Below are 18,211 nucleotides of genomic sequence, written 5' to 3' on the forward strand. Positions count from 1 at the left end.
GAACTCTGCGATAATTGATCATAATTTATCATTTATTTATTTATTACAAATAACCGTGTAATACGTTACACAACCGTTAAAAATAAATATTACGAGTTGTAGTTCATTTTTATGATATAACACTTTCATATTTCGTTAGTTCCAGGACATCGTCACACAGTGCTCCCACAAGTGGTTGGACAAGTAAAATTAACAGCCGAAGAAACAGCATTACAATGGTAAGATAAGTCGTTTCAACGAATTGGCACATAAAAATTATTTATATATATTCTTAGCTTACGCCAGATATGGTATTAGAAGTTTTAATAAACTTGGGAATAAATAGAGAGCATTACTATGGTAATATACACAGATAAAAGAAATCAATATATGAGTATAGTAGAAGTTTTACGTGTGAATAAATAAGTTTTCATAATGATAAAGACCAATTGTAAAACAAAACTGAAGAGGCTTATATGTATATGACAAGAGACAATTGAAGACTTGTTTACTTCGACATCTGTCACTCAAGGAAAACCGATGAATTTAAAGTATGCTATGGTGTCACAAACAGTGATTTAGTGCCGCTATATTGTAAAAGAGATATGGTCAGCTGTTGGCTAAGAGTTTTCTTGTTACAGAACACATTTATAATCCCATTCTCCAAACAATACAATGTTTGCAAATAAAGTCAACTTGCTATTCTTTCCATAAACGCATGTCTTCAGTTGGTGTCTGACGCACCGTACAGTTTTCATAGTGCGGACTCTATATCAGTTAAGGAAGAAATCACTTCGAACTGATAATGATTTGAAATCAGCATAACTTAAAAAAATATTCATAATACCATACTGTGTTGATGGTTTGACATCAATCATCAATATAACTTCACAAAATGTTGATGATACTATGTAGTAATGATGGTGTTAATCAGTATAACTTGATAATTCTTTTATTATACAGCAAAACCTGTCTAAGCCGGAAACTGCATAGAGCGGAAACCTGTACAAGTCGGAAATATCAAATTTTTGCAGCATTATCTTAGGATTTATCTTATAAAAGGCCCTCTATAGGGCAGAAACTGCGTAACAAGGACGGAAAATTATCTTTCACCTGCCTAATCTATCAACAAGTAGGATTACAACCTGAGTAAGGCGGAAAAAGTGTTTTTGATTAAATATTAATTTCTTGTTTAATTAATAATTTGTTTAAACATTAATAAATTGTCGGACATTTTGTTACAGTAAGTATTTGTTCTTTTTTCTGCCGTCATTATTCTGGAGGTCGCTATCCGAAAGAACGACTGACTGTACTTTTGGTCGCATTTGTTGGTGGAAAACCAGAGGAACCATGGGTAATAAGTAAAAGTGAAAATCCGCGCTATTTCAAAAATTTAAGGAAGAATCAACTTCAGGAAATTTAGACAAACGACAGGCCACCTAATCAGATTAACCGAAACCATAATAGATAGCTTCAATAAAAAAGAATGTACTGTCGCTTGCTTCCTTGATATCGAGAAAGCATTCGACACTGTTTGGCACGATGGTCTGAGGTTCCGAATGAATGAAATGGAACTACCGCGAGGAATTATTCGCTGGTTATCTAACTTTTTGTAAAATAGAAAATATTGAGTAAATGTGGTTAGCCCTGTACTCTTTATCATGTATGTAAACAATATGCCACTGAGGGATCCGAATCATGGATTCTCTTCACAGTTCGCAGATGATGTGGCAGTCTGGAAAAGTGCCGCAACACCCACGATAGCAGCCACTAACATACAACCGCAACTAAATAGAATAAGTGGATACTGTCAAAAATATAGAATAAAAATAAACACAGCAAAAACACAACTCGTAGTCTTTACGAAATTGACAAAACAAAAAAAAACAACAGCCAGAATTATATATGAATGGCACACTACTCCAGATTGCTCCATCGGCAAAATTTTTAGGTCTGACCTATGATTCAAAACTAACTTGGATCAATTATGTGAACGAAATTAAAAATAAAGTCTGGCGAAGAACTAACTATGTTAGGAGTCTAACTGGTAAAAACAGTGGAGCATCTACAGATAACATACTAAAAATCTATAAAACATATATTAGACCTGTAATAGATTATGCAGCTCCAGCATTGATAACTGTAAGCAATAAAATAATGAAAACCAAACTACAAACAATCCAAAACACACTCCTCACAACAGCATACAGAGTTCCAAGAACTATATCATCTCAGTTCATTCACAAATACTCGAACATACCAACCATACCAGATAGACTCCTACATAGTAAAATAATGTACTTTAATAAGAATTGGATGAAAAACGAATTACTATGCGAACTAGACAGGTACTTCATACATAATGAAACTAGTCCTAAATATCTCTCCCCAGTTAACTTGTATTTTAAATAAATATATATATATATATATATATATTAAATAATAAATAATAATAATGATAAAAAATAAATAAAAATATATATACATATATATAAAAATATATATATATGTATTAAACAAATAAAAAAAATGCCACCAACAAACTTGACATTCTGCTGATAGAATAAAATAATCACTATATATGAGCCACAATACATGAACATTGCCCTGAAAAGGATCAAAATAATATTCAGTTTTACAGTTATAAATACCAATCCGTCAAGAACATAAGTACGGGGAGGAGGAATAGGTCATAGAGAACCTGACCCTCCAGGGCATGAACTTTTCTTACCCAAACACCGACAGACATTCATTTCCTGTGGAATGGAAAGCGAATAATAATAAAGCCTGGATGACAAGTGTTATATTCGAGGAAATTTTGAACAAATTAAACAAGAAAATAGGAATATTCTACTTTTTTTAGATAATGCAACTTGTCACCCAGAAGTTCAACTTTCAAACGTTCGTTTAGTCTTTCTACCTCCATGTACAATATCAGTTCTACCGCCACTAGATAATGGAATTATACAGTGTATAAAATTGAAATACAGAAAATTGATGCTTCAGCATATTATTACAAACATGGACGACTGTAAGAGAGCATCTGAAATAACCATGAAAATTGACGTGTTAGATGCAGTTCCATGCAATCAAATGCATAAAAGATGAATGTGTAACAAAGTGCTTTCAAAACTGTGGATTTATTCTTGATAATGGCAGAGATTGTGGAGAAGTTTGTTATGACGATTCTAGTGAAACCCAAACTGATTGAGAAGATCGATGCAGATGATTCTGTGAACGCGGAAAGTTTTGTGAAATTTGACAAGAATGTTTTAACAGAAACTGATGAAATTGATATAAAATCTATAATAGAATCGCAAGATGGTAACAGTGTGAGAGATTCAGAAGATGAACAAAATGGAAAAGATATTGAGGAAATAGAAATTCCTACTTCATCACAAGTGTTAAGTTATATTAACGCTATCAAATTGTATGCAAAGATGAAGGGGAAAATAAACTTCATTAAAAGGCCATAGAATCGGCGTTCTTTTTTAACCGCACGAGAAAGCCCATTAAAAAAATATAAACAGTTGAAATTGGATAGTTTTTCAAATAAATTCGATTAAGATTTTGTGTACTTAAGTATATTTTGAATGTCTATTTTTGTTCTTATTCTAATAAATATAGCATAAACAGTATAATAACTTTATTTACGAAAGTCTTACCTTCCTTTGAGTCAAACACGTATAACGTTCCGCTCAAAAATTATATATAACTAAGGAAATGCACATTCACTGTCTAAGCCGGTAAACCTGCTTAAGCCGGATATTTTACTCTGTCTCGTGCGATTCCACCTTGAACAGGTTTTACTGTATAATGTAGTGACAAAGGATTAACATTAGTATAACTTGACAAAATATTGATGAAGATATGTCGTAAAGATGGTTTCACATCAGTATAATTTGAAAAATATTGATGATTCTATGTAGTAACAATGGATTGACATCAATGTAACTTGATAAAATATTGGTGAAACTGTGGTGGTGATAGTGTTACATCATTATAACTTGATAAAATGATGATACTATGTAAACATAATAATGCATAGTGATAATGGTGTGACATCAGTATAATATGACAAAATATTGATGACACTATGTTGTGATGATGGTTTCATCAGTATAACTTCACAAAATATTGATGAAACTATGTGGTGATGATGGTGTGACATCAATACATCTTTAATGAAACGTTGATATACCTTAAAAGGTGAAGAGCTGACAGAAGAGTAACCTAATGAAAGGTTGATACAGGTTAAGAAGGTGAACAGCTGACAGAAGTGTAACTTGATGAAAGGTTCAGACACCTTGAGAAGGTGAAAAGTTGAAAGAAGTGTAACCTGATGAAAGGTTCATACACATTGAAAAGTGAAGAGCTGACAGAAGTATAATTTAATGAAGTTTCATATACCTTGAGAAGGTGAAGAGCTGACAGAAGTGTTACCTGATGAATGGTTGATTTACATTGAGAAGGTGAAGAGCTGATAGAAGTGTTACCTGATGAATGGTTGATATACCTTGAGACAGTGAAGAGCTGACAGAAGTGTAACCTGATGAAAGGTTGATATACCTTGAGAAGGTGAAGAGCTGACATATTTTGAGAAGGTGAAGAGTTGATAGAAGTGTAACTTGATGATATGTTGATACAGGTGTAAGCTGAAGAAAGATTCATACACCTTGAGAAAGTGAAGAGCTGACAGAAGTGTAACCTGATGAAATGTTGACATATTTTGAGAAGGTGAAGAGTTGATAGAAGTGTAACTTGATGATATGTTGATACAGGTTGAGAAGGTGAAGAGCTGACAGAAGTGTAACCTGATGAAAGGTTGATATGCATTGAGATGGAGAAGAGCTGACAGAATTGTAACCTGATGAAAGGTTCATATACCTTGAGAAGGTGAAGAGCTGACAGAAGTGTAACCTGATGAAAGGTTGATATGCATTGAGATGGAGAAGAGCTGACAGAATTGTAACCTGATGAAAGGTTCATACACCTTGAGAAGGTGAAGAGCTGACAGAAGGGTAAGTTAATGAAAGTTTCATATACCTTGAGAAGGTGAAGAGCTGACAGAAGTGTAACCTGATGAAAGGTTCATACACTTGAGAAGGTGAAGAGCTGACAAAAGTGTAACTTAATGAATACATTATTGAATGTATTTGATAACATTCACAAGTTATAGTTAATATTTGTTTATTTCATGTAGTAAAATCACAAATCTCTTTATATGTTTTAATAGGTCACACTTTTAGAACATTTGGTATGTAAAACACATGACAATTAACATTTTGTTAAGATATTTTATATAATTTTTAATGTCTGTAACAATCCTACTTTCATAAGCTTGGTTTTTGTACAGTATAGTTTCTTTTTTAATAATCTGCTGGAAAATATTTAAAAATCTTGTTTAATGATACTATAGCATAATCAAGTTCATTTAATAATATATTTATTTATTTGGTGATGAGAAACGGTAAAAGTAGAATTGTTACAAAAGCACAGTTTGACTCATAGCAACTCTTGAAATTCCAGTACCACATTAGAGAGTTGAAACAATTTTCTCCAATTCCATAAACTATTTTTTTCTGTAAATGTAGGAACCTAAAGTTGACAGCCACACACCAGAAGAGGAGTTAAAAAAGGCTCTGGAGTGGGAGCTCAGTCTTGACAACAGTGATCTGAGAAGTCATGGTTGGTATCATGGAACTATTCCACGACAACGAGCAGAAGAACTGTTGAAAGAAGATGGCCAATTTCTTATTAGAGATTGCATCTCTCGACCAGGAGATTACGTGCTCACGTGTTTATGGAGACGAACACCCCTCCACTTTGTTATAAATAAGGTTATATCACAATTTTGTAATATGTGTACAAGGTGTAATACCTGTATGTTTGTTTAAGCTGCCTCACAGTTTCATCATGATTTACCTTTTTAGTCAGAACTAATGAAGGTTATATGTTCAATTTAAATATTTTTTTTATGTCATTTTCCTTTGTTTATTAGAGATCACTTATAACATTAAAGGATCAGTGAGAGAACATATGTGGAGAGGTACTCACTGTGAGCTTTTGTTCATGACCTTTAGTTTTCCATTAGTTCATGACATTGCATGAGAACTATGACACGTATGTATATACTTAACACATTTAATGTATTGGTGAGCTGTGTGCACATTATAACAAACAAGTGGTTTTTGTTTTTAAATATGATTCAACTTATGACATTTTTCTTTATATTTAGTTTAATTCATTTTTTTTGTACAACTTTGAAATAATATTAGGTTAATTTTATAATTTTGATGAGTTTAATTATTAGCTTAGCAAATAAATTTAGAACTAACCTAATTCTCCTATACTAGCTGAAATTCACGAAATTTTATTGGTATTATGACAAAAATGATATTAACATTTACAGAATTTAACTAATAGCTCCATCAGGCATTTCTAGTGTTTACTGTCCAAGACTGATTTCATAATTTACCTTTTATTACTTTATCTCTAGAATATATACCTAGCTTAGTTTTGATGTGAAACAAGTTTATATTAATACCTATATATGTAAGGATGTCTTGTGTACCTCACAGATTGATTATAACGCGACTGCAGTATGAAACACTTTATATGTGTGTGTGTGTGTGTATTCTAGTTCCAAGTTTTGATAAAAAAAACTTGTATTATATGGGTTAGCAATTAGTGTGCAACAGACAAAGCTTTCATAATATGTAATAGTTACAAAGAAAGAGCTATTTAATTAGATGGTAGATTTAGTGATGTTTTGTTTTTCAGGTTGTTCTTCAACCTTATACAGTCTATGAGAGAGTCCAGTACCAGTTTGAAGATGAGTGTTTTGACACTGTTCCAGACCTGGTTACATATTATGTTGGTAATAAAAAGGCAATTTCTTTAGCTTCAGGAGCTGTGATATCTCGACCTGTGAATCGTAGTAAACCACTGTCTTACTACGCATCTCGATATGGACTGGAGTGTCAGATGCATTATGCTGTAAAAGCTCTAGAACAGAGTTCTTCAGACCAGAGGGATTATGTAGAAGAACCTATTGTAAATGTAAGAATATTACAACCACCAGATATACCACCAAAAATAGGGAACTGTGATGCAAATAACTCTCCTCCTGGCTCACCAGTTTTGGATACAATACACAGCAGTATCACTGCATTTGCAACTCTACGTCCACATCATTATCAGACTGTAACTCAGAAGGTGGGTATTACAAGAGTAGGTAGTGATCCGAACCTTAGTCCAACTCTAGAAAAAAAAAGCTGGGAATGGAAACCTAGCAGTTCCAGCAGTTTTGGATCTACCAGTATAGAAAATGATCAACCACCACCTAAACCAAGTCGAGTTCCATCATTCAAGTACACCCAGAAAGCAACTATTGTTAAACAAAGTGAAGGTTGGCATTATGGTGGAGCAGGAAAATTCATTTCTGCAAAAGAGCAACGAGAAAATGGAGAAGAGCCAAACCAGAATTTTTCAAATAACAAAAACCCTACAGCAAAATCTCAAAACTCTAAATCAGATGATTTGCTTAACTTTTTCACCTCAAGAAAAAAACCTAATGAAAAAGTGAAACATATGTCTTTACCAAGGAAATTCCATCGTGTAACCTCAGGAGAAACAAGATTTTCATTCCTTGACTCTCAGAGTGATGATTCTGAATTTGCAGATATAGACAGTAGTGGTGTCTTAACAATCCCAGATTTAAATCCTTCCTCCCATTTTAATTTATCTACTTTTAGCACATGTTTGTTATCTGCAGACAATAAACCTCTAGAAAGTTCCACCTTACTCAGAGTACGCCATCTATTGATGGAAAATGGACCTAGAGTTTTAGCTAACCACTTGACTAAGATTGACTTGGAGGTTTTAAAGATAAGTTCCAGGCATAATTTGGGGTTGAAAGTCACATCAGGACTTGAACTTCTTACTCTACCTCAAGGAGCTCAGCTGCAGCTTGACCTGCTGGACAGGTATACAGAAAGCTACTTAATAATTATATGGTTTAGATCATATGAGAACTAAAACCTTTTAGCATTAACCAAATGCAGCTCAACTTGACAGGTTAGACAGGTAAACACAAAGCCACATCTTGGTAAGTGTACAGTTTAAGTCCAGTGAAAAATAGAGCATAAGACTTTACCACAAGCTTCAGCTACAGCTTGACCAGCTGGACACATAAACAGAAAGTCACTTCTTGATAAGTCTACAGTTTAAGTTGTATGAGACACAAAACTACAGACTTTACCACAAGGTTAAACTACAGCTTCACACATAAACAGAAAGTTAGTTCTTGGTACGTTTACAGTTTAAGGTGTATCAGGTACAAAACTACAGACTTTACCACAAGGTTCAGCTACAGCTTGACCAACTGGACAGGTAAACAGAAAGTCACTTCTTGGTAAGTGTTCATTTTATGTTATGTCAGAAACAAACTTCACACTTTAACACAAGATGAAGGAAAATTAAATATTAATTGTTAAAAAGTTCACACAGTATGAATTTAAATTGTTAGTTTTTTACCTTATTTTGTAATGATTTTTCATTAAAATCTTTTCAGGTTAGAGTGTCTAAAGTATTTTGTAGTTGTAACGATACTTACTTGTGGAGGTGAGGCAGAAAGAGCCATGGTTCTCAACAAATGGATACAGGTAGCTATAGACACCAAGACTGCCCTGGGTAACCTCTTTGGGTTTACTGGAATAATGAAAGGATTGGTACTTCCTCAGGTAATTAAATTCATTGTCAGAATTGTTTCTTTAATCAAGAAATGATAACAGCCTACACTTTAGTAAATTTATATTGCTTGTATCAATTATATTTATTCTTTGTTAAACCTTTTTGCTTCATATGGGAATTGTTCATTTTGCACATGGGATTGTATAAACACAGGTAACAAGGGACCATTTAGCCCTTTGGAATTGCATTTGCTTATAAATCCTTGAGGAAAGTAAACTTTAAAACCACTCTTTAGTTTTCAAAGTATTTCCAGTTCTCCTAAACTCTTTTTACATCCTGGTTTTCACCACTACCTGCAGCAACTTATTAATGAGCCAATAATTCTTTTGGAAAAAGAGGAATATCTTAACTGAAGACTATCTTGACTTTTCCCAATCTAAAATGTGTCTCTCATCCACCAGAAAACGTACAGAGAAATCAGATCCTACTGATCTCCAGAATTTTCTTGTAAAGTTCAGTATTGATCTTTCTTCAAGAGAAAATGAGTTAAGAGATATTAACAGTTTATAGAATCACCTCTAAACCCTCTGAAAAAAAGATAGCATCCTTTCATAGATAAGGGAAACACAATTGTGCACAGTATTGTAAGTGATGCCTGTTAGTTATAATTTCCTTTCTTCATTTGTAATCAGTACATCTATAAATACACATAACATTCTATTAGGCCCTGGCTTGAGTGATTCTTCCAACATTATGCCAAGATTGAGTGATCAAAATTATGAGAATGTAGATTTATTACTTTCCAATTACTATACCTACAGCTCATTTATCAGGCATTTTTATAACTAACTAACTGGTCCAAGTCATTTTCTGATATATTAACATCCAAGAGATACCCAAACGTTTAACTAGCAGCCCACTTACCTAATTATTCCATCGTCAGTGTTGGTAACGTAACTACAAAAAGTTAAATATGAAATACTAAACCTGTGATACTATAGTGGTAACAAGTTTTAACTTGACTCCACTAATAACAGAATTTTTCTTTCCCAAACAACTGCCCTACAACCTAATTAATTAACTAGTTTTCCACAACCATTAGCAATGCGATTTTACTAGTCAATCTTTTGTGAGACACCTCATGAAATTTTGTAAATCTAAGTACACCAAGTCCAGATTCTTTTCTTTATTGAGATAACAAGTAATCTCCTCAAAAACAATAATATTGATTTCTTCTTTTAATATCATATTTTACAAAATGATTTTGTAAAGCTTCTGTTCTGATACTGCCTACAGTCTACAGGACAAGCATTATTACCTCCTTTAAAAATGGGAGTAACATGAACAACTATCTAATCCTCAGAAAACTAACTATCATATAGTGATCTATAAAAAAATTAAATAAAGAAGTTTGCATAGCTAATCTTTGACTTTCTTTAAAACCCTTGGGGAAACCTTGTCTGAACCTGATGTTTTATTTAATTTCAACCATCCTACCTACCTACCTCCAAGGGATTCAGAGCTTCCCACAGCTACAGGAGAAGTAAGTCAGTATACATGGTACCAAAAAACTCTGAACCACTCATCAGCTAATAGCATCATGAACATTGCAATTACTACTTCAGTAGTAAGGAGACAGCAGATGGAACTTTACAGTTAAATAACCAAAGATTTGTTTTACTGTTTTGCAATGAAATGAAATTGCCATGTGTGTTTCCACTTTAAAGTTCTGTGGCAGAAGTCACAACCAATACTGATTTTATTTGTATTTTCTTTGCTGATTGCAACTGGCAGGACTTTATTCCAAAGTATTTTTATTATTACCTCTATAAATCTAAGTATAGTCAGTGACTTTTGTAAAGTAAATAACCCATTCATCTCCTGTAAATAACAAGAAGTCTTGCTTATATTATACTTGTGACTACCACTGATATTCAAAATGCTAAAATCACTGAGATCTTTATTTTTTGCTGTTAAGAATAAAACTACTTTATAAATACACCACAAAGAAAACAAAACAGCTATGAGTAATAAACATATTGCAAAAAGAAATTACTATAATAAAAATAAATAAAATATAAAAATCCTTACCTTAGAGAAGTATAAAATTTATATATATATACACACACAAGAAAAACCCGTACTTTAAAATGCGTTATAAATTTTTGTTCTGGTCGACTTCTTTTTGAAACACTGGATAACTTCGGTGTATTGTGTTCAGTAATTATATGTAAAACAAGTCATATGACCAAATTTAAAGAAGCAGGATACTATATTGTAGGAAGCTGAAATACCATGCATAGACAAGTTTCATATTCTACACCCTATTACACTACATTATTTTACAATGTAGTATACTACACAGTAGTATGAATATTGCACATAGCATGCCAATCAAGTAAGCAAGCAATAGCATCTATAATACCGGTAATTTAATTTACTAATCTGTAATAAACATTCATACAATTTATGACTACCACTACAATGTGTTTTCTTTATAAGAATATATTTCTTGTTAATTTTTAATAATGAAAAACAAACAACTATGCAGGTAATTTGCAGGATAAAACTGTTTTTAACTATCATATTTTATGTAACACAGGTGACTGGTCTATAAGTATCAGATTTAACTGTACTCAGGAATATTTAAAGATGTGGCAGAGCTCTGTATTTCAGTAGGGTTGAGCCAAGTTTGAATCCCTGTGATATCATATTGACATCCAACTAGTGGCCATTTCACACCCTGAAGTTAGTTCTGAAGATGGGTCTTGTAAGTGACAAGGGAAAAATACTGCATTTAGATTAGATAAAATGTCTTATCAGCAAATAGTTGTGGGCTAGTCCTTTAGCTTAGATGCTCAAGCACTCCTCTACTAGGTGACATATTTTGAGTTCAAATCCAAAGTGGGAAAGAATAAAAATACTACAATATACAAACTACCATTCTTGGTCCAAGTTGTACAGTGTTATAAACAAGTCAAATTTTATTCATCTACATACAAAACTTGTTTTAACCATTAAATAATGTATACATTTTGTTTACCAGTTCTATGGGTTAAATAAGATCCATAATGTACAGTTTAATCAGCTTCAATTGGTTGTACATATTCTGAAACAGTAATATCTACAAAGCATTTCAAGAAAAGTGCTTGAATGAGATTATGTTAGTAGTTTTCGATATTGGTATTAGTCCATTGGGAAGATATATTTTATTTTCTCTTCTGAAGGACTTTCTTTGAAGTAACAAGAACTGGAGAAAATTTCCTGGTTTCTTATTGCACATGTTACTAGGTATATGATTGAGGAAAATTCCAATATTCATTATCAAACGCTGAGAGTCAGGAATATTATCAATATATTCTCTTGCAAAAATTGAAGTGAAACAAACATTCAAAAGCTTAGCAGCCTTGCTTTAGCACCCTTAAAGGGCAAAATTCTCTAATTAACCATTTTGTTTTACTTACTTTTAACATACAAGAAACATTCATCCTATTAGTTTGAATACCATTAGCCACCCATAACTAACACCTTTTTGTATTTCCTAACTAATTTTATAACTATAGTAGCAGCTCTACTATAGTTCTCAAAATCTCTTAGCCTGACTGTCACATAAATGTCTGGCATTTATCATTAGTGTTTATGGAACTAAATATTATGGATATGTATTATCATTAGTGTTTACAGTATTAAATATGATGGATGTGTATTATCATTAGTGTTGATGGTACTAAATGTAGTGGATATGATGGATACATATTATCATTAGTGTTGATGGTATTAAATGTAGTCAATGTGATGGATATGTGTTATCATTAGTGTTTATGGTATTAAATATAGTCAAAGTAATGGATATGTATTATTATTAGTGTTGATGGTATTTAGTGTCGTCAGTGTGATGGATACATATTATCATTAGTGTATATGGTATTAGATATAGCAGATATGTATTACTATTAGTGTTGCTGGTATTAAATGTTATCAATGTGATGGATACATATTACCATCCATGTTGATGGTATTAAATGTAATCAGTGTGATGGACACGTATTATCATTAGTGTTGATGATATTAAATGTAGTTGATGTGATGGATGTGTATTATCATTAGTGTTGGTAGTATTAGATATAGCAGATATGATGGACATGCATTACCATTAGTGTGGACGGTATTAAATGTAGTCAATGTGATGGATACGTATGATAATTAGTGTATATGGTGTAAGATATAATGGGTATGTGTTATCATGTGTTGATGATATTAAATATTGTGGATATGTATTATCATTATTTTTTGTGGTATTAGATCTAGTTGATGTGAATGAATGCATATTATCATTAGTGTTGATGGTGTTAAATGTTGTCAGTGTGATAGATACATATTACCATTAGTGTTGATGGTATTAAATAATGTGGATAAGTATTACCACTAGTGTTTATGGTATCAGATATGGTAAATATGTATTATCATTAATGTTGATAGTATTAAGTATAATCAAAGTAATGGATATGTATTATAATTAGTGTTCATGGTATTTGATATAATGCATATCTATTATCATCCATGTTGATGATATTAAATATTGTAGATATGTATTATAATTAGTGTTTATGGAATTATATATGATGGATATGTATTATCATGTATTATAATTAGTGTTTATGGAATTATATATGATGGATATGTATTATCATTAGTGTTCATAGTATTAAATAATGTGGATATGTATTATCATTAGTGTTTATGGTATTCAATATGATGGATATACATTATCATTAGTGTTGATGGTATTAAATGTAGTCGAAGTGATGACTACGTATTATCATTAATCAATTTGATTGATACGAATTATCATCCATGTTGATGGTATTTATTGTAGTCAATATGATGGATACATATTATCATTACTGTTGATGGTATTAGATATAGCGGATATGAAGGATATGTATTACCATTAGTGTTGATGGTGTTAAATGTAGTCAGTGTGGTGGATACATATTATCATTAGTATTTATGGTATAAGATATGATGGATATGTATTATCATTAGTGTTGATGGTGTTAAATGTAGTCAGTGTGGTGGATACATATTATCATTAGTATTTATGGTATAAGATATGATGGATATGTATTATCATTAGTGTTGATGGTATTAAATGTAGTTGATGTGATAGATACATATTATCATTAGTGTTGATAGTGTTAGATATAACAGATACGATGGATATATATTACCATTAGGGTGTATGGTATTAAATGTAGTCAATGTGATGGATACATATGATAATTAATGTATATGGTATTAGATATGATGGATATGTATTATTATTAGTGTCGATGGTATTAAATACTGTTGATTTGTATTATCATAGTATTGATGGTACTAATTTTAGGGAATATGATGGAGACATATTATCGTTAATGTTTATGGTATTAAATGTAGTCCATGTGATGGATATGTATTACCATTAGTGTTTATGGTATTAGATATAGTGGATATGATGGATATGTATTACCATTAGTGTTGATGGTATTAAATGTTGTCAGTGCAATAGATACATATTACCATTAGTGTTGATGGTAATTAATGTAGACAATGTGATGGAAACTTATTATCATTAGTGTTGATGGTATTAAATTATTAAATGTAGTCGATGTGAAGGGTATATATTATCATAAATGTTTTTTTTGTTAATTTTCTGGTTTTTATGGTGTTAGATATAGTGGACATTATGAAAGGGATACTTTAGCTCACTTATTAACTAACTTTTTAGAGGAAAGAAATTATCTTATTTTTACCAATATATCTTGGGATATTAAGTGTAAATATGTTCACAGTATTTTGGACATTAGGAAATTTTGGTTTAGTTATCTATAGAGTATAAATTTAATTAACTTCTTTCTAAAAGTGTGTATGTTGAATTTAAAGCATATTAAAGCTTTACCTTTCTTGTCCAGATATTATTGGTCTTTGTTTTTTTGTCACTAGGTAACTCGTCTACGATCCACTTGGTTTGCTCTAAGAGCTAATTTTACAGAAAATGCTTTAACATACGAAAGCAAACTTCGGCCAACATTAACATCAATGGAGGAGTGTTCTAATCCTCTAGCCCCTAACACATGTATTCCCTATCTTGTATCCTTGATTACCATACTCCAACATCACAAGAACCTGTATGTGAAGCAGGAAATACGACCAGTTGAGGAGAAACCCAATACAGACAGCAAAGAAGTAGAAAAGCCCCTCACTCTGGGGCTCCCTTGGGAACAAAAAGCTGCAGATTATGGACTACAGCTACTGTTCACCCATCTTGAAATGGGAAGGACCTATATTCAGCAAAATTCCACCTTTAAGAGAAATAGTGAAATAGTGCTTGAAAATGTCAAATATGATAAACAGTTATTAGACATGTTCAAAACAGAGTTTCATTTGAGATTTTTGTGGGGTACTAAAGGAGCAATGGTTGGAGCAAATGAGAGGTGTTCCAAATTTGACCAACTGTTAACGATCATATCAGAGAGATGTGAAAGTCATTAGTTAACAACATTTTAACAAAAAATTGGAGAGGAGCTATTTCATTGAAAAAACAAAATCCAGTATTAAAGTAAAAGTTATAGCATATTATAAAATATTTCAGGTTCAAATATTGACTACAGGGGTTAAAGTTATATTAAATACTTGTACATCAAGTGCACAGCTTTTACTGTTGCAATATTGCTATTATATTTAATGAAAAACTCCATATATGCACAATATCTCTAAAAAGGCTTTCATTATGGTATTAAACTGTTACATAAATCCACCTAAACAAGAACTAGAATTTACAAGGAGTGAAAACAAATCAACAAATTCTTATCCAGTGAACCACTTTCTCATGATTCTCTCCAGTTTAAAAGACAGCCATGATTTTAAACAACTATTCTCAAGCATCACAGTTATTCATAATTTTAATCCACTAATCTCTAATATCTCAGTTACTCATGATTCTAGTCCACTACTCTCAATTGTCACAGTCACTCATGACTCCTGTCTACTGTTCTCCAACATCTCAGTCACTCATGATTCTAGTCCACTATTCTCAAGTGTCACAGTCACTCATGATTCTAGTCCACTATTCCCCAATATCACAGCCACTCATGATTCCTACCATTGTTTTCTGGCATAACAGATGTGATTTCAGATGACTAAGTTCTGATAGGTACTGTTTTCTTGACAGCTACTTGTGGCTTTAGAAGGCTGACTTCTGTTAATTGTTTTTTGACAGCTACTTATAGCTTTATAAGGCTGACTTCTATTAATTTTTGACAGCTACGTATGGCTTTAGAAGGCTGACTTCTGTTAATTGTTTTTTGACAGCCACTTATGGCTTTAGAAGGCTCACTTCTGTTAATTTTTTTGACAGTAACTTATGGCTTTAGAAGGCTCACTTCTGTTCATTCCTTTTTGACTGCTACTTATAGCTTTAGAAGGCTGACTTCTATTAATACTTTTTTTACAGCCACTTATGGCTTTAGAAGGCTGACTTCTGTTAATTTCTTTGTAACAGTTACTTATGGCTTTAGAAGGCTGACTTCTGTTAATTGCTTTTTGGCAGCTACTTATAGCTTTAAATGACTGACTTCTATTAATTTTTGACAGCTACAAGGCTGAGTTCTGTTAAATTTTTTGACAGCTACTTCTGTTAATCTTTTATTGATAGCTACTTATAGCTTTAGAAGGCTGACTTCTATTAATGTTTTGCCACCTAATCAGGGTTTTACAAGGCTGACTTCTGTTAATCTTTTTTTAACAACTATTTAGAGCTTTAGAAGGCTCACTTCTATTAATTTTTTGACAGCTACTTATGGCTTTAGAAGGCTGAGTTCTGACATAAATGTGTGGTACTTTGAGTTTATATCTGGTGTAAGTCTCTGGTTCTATTCTGAGCTGAGGATGTTATTGCTTTTCTAGTGCAAACTTACATAATGAGCTATCTGCACTCTGACCACTATAAGGAATCAAACCCTAAATTTTAGTGTTGTAAGTCCATAAGCTTACTACCGATCTAATAGGGGACTGGAACCAAGAAAATAACAAATTTGACCTTATGAACAAAACATCTGGCATAATATGGACAAAAGCTTTTAACATGCCTCTTATATTATTTATAACTTTGATAATCCTAGTGTAGTAACTTGTAAAAGTGTTGGCAGCAAGTGTTATAACTTACTGATTAGGAGTAGAAGGTTTTGCTTCCTAAAGTAAAAGTATCATGTAATTTGTATAAAAATGATGACACTCTGAATATAGTATTTATATAATAACAAAGACAGAAAATAAAAGTAGCATTCTATTCCACAAATAATTAATCATTTTACAAGCAGCTGAATTTTGTAAAATTTGGAACACTTCTAGTAACATTTTAAAAGATGTGCCAACTAATATCATTCTGTATAATTTACTCTTGTATGTGTATTCTGTGTGTAATTTAGAGTAATATTTATGGAAATGCATTTCAGTTTTGTTGTTCCTTAGAAAAGAAACTAACATTATCAAACAAAACTACTGTTTTGTTTCCTAGTCAATTAATTATGTTTGTTATGGAAACTATTTCTTGGTTTTGCTTGAACCATCAAGTTCATTATACACCTGCATTAAATAATATGTAGAAGCCTATGTATATAATATCTTTTTCTTCAGAAAACCATAAAATTATAATTGTATTTGTGTAAAAATTAATGTTGTTTGAATAAAATTCCAATAAAAGCCTCATCTGTTTCAGTATTGTTTCTGTGATGTTTTTTTCTCTCTTTTTCTTTATTTTTGATATAAAAGCTTCACAGCCAAACAGCCTTAACAAAATTATTTCTGGCTTAACTGTTACAATGTATTCTGGTCTTTGAACAAGTTACTTAAGCAAAAATGTTTAGAATATGCTTAGGTGACTGAAAGTGAGTGAAAAAATTCCAAGACAAACAAATGAGGCCTAGGAATATTTCTAATCGCCATTTTTTTGTCTTGGCACTGTAAGGAATCTTAGGCAAATTAGAAATTATTAGAGAAGTTCCTAGACAAACAAAAAAGGATTAGAAATGTTCCTGAACAAAGAAAAAGTGATCAGAAATGTTTCTTGATGAATTTAGTGATCAAAAATATTCCATAATAAATTAAAATTGATTAGGAATATTTCTAAGCAAGTAAAAATTAATTGGCAAATAAAGAGTAATCAGAAATGTTTTTGAAAATGAAAAAGGAATTTTAGGTATCATTCTATTCAAACAGCCCCCACTGGCACAGCAGTATGTCTACAAAATTACAACTCTAGAAATCAGGTTTTGATACCCATTGTAGGAAGACCACAAAATATATGCTTTGAGCTTAACAACAAACAAATAAACTTTTAAAACAATTATTTTTTTGAGAAATTAAATGAAAAATTCATAAAACGTATATAAATAAGTTGAAATTAAAAAGTAACTTGTGTTTGTTTGTTATTAAGCACAAAGCCTATTGTGTGCTTTATGATTGGCTACAAACAAGCAAACTCTAAACAATTATCTAT

At 31.9% G+C, this 18,211-nt stretch overlaps 1 protein-coding gene and 1 long non-coding RNA gene across 5 annotated transcripts in view; one reads left to right on the plus strand and one right to left on the minus strand.

Annotated features, from left to right (window-relative positions):
- LOC143244255 (breast cancer anti-estrogen resistance protein 3 homolog) overlaps positions 1 to 17,427 on the plus strand; it is a 95,275-nt gene extending 77,848 nt beyond the window's left edge. For all 3 annotated transcript variants that reach the window (XM_076488596.1, XM_076488597.1, XM_076488598.1), the window contains 5 exons: positions 140 to 218; positions 5,574 to 5,819; positions 6,763 to 7,967; positions 8,555 to 8,723; positions 14,659 to 17,427. In XM_076488596.1, the coding sequence (XP_076344711.1) occupies positions 140 to 218; positions 5,574 to 5,819; positions 6,763 to 7,967; positions 8,555 to 8,723; positions 14,659 to 15,207 (2,248 nt within the window). In that variant the 3' untranslated portion in view covers positions 15,208 to 17,427. The remainder of the gene's footprint in view (positions 1 to 139; positions 219 to 5,573; positions 5,820 to 6,762; positions 7,968 to 8,554; positions 8,724 to 14,658) is intronic.
- Positions 105 to 18,211, minus strand: part of LOC143244257 (uncharacterized) — a 35,523-nt gene continuing 17,416 nt past the window's right edge. For both annotated transcript variants that reach the window (XR_013024990.1, XR_013024991.1), the window contains exons 2-3: positions 8,597 to 8,691; positions 105 to 747 (exon numbers count right to left, since the gene is read on the minus strand). This is a non-coding gene — a long non-coding RNA (uncharacterized LOC143244257). The remainder of the gene's footprint in view (positions 748 to 8,596; positions 8,692 to 18,211) is intronic.

This window comes from Tachypleus tridentatus, chromosome 2 (assembly GCF_004210375.1).
Source record: "Tachypleus tridentatus isolate NWPU-2018 chromosome 2, ASM421037v1, whole genome shotgun sequence".
NCBI lineage: Eukaryota > Metazoa > Arthropoda > Merostomata > Xiphosura > Limulidae > Tachypleus > Tachypleus tridentatus.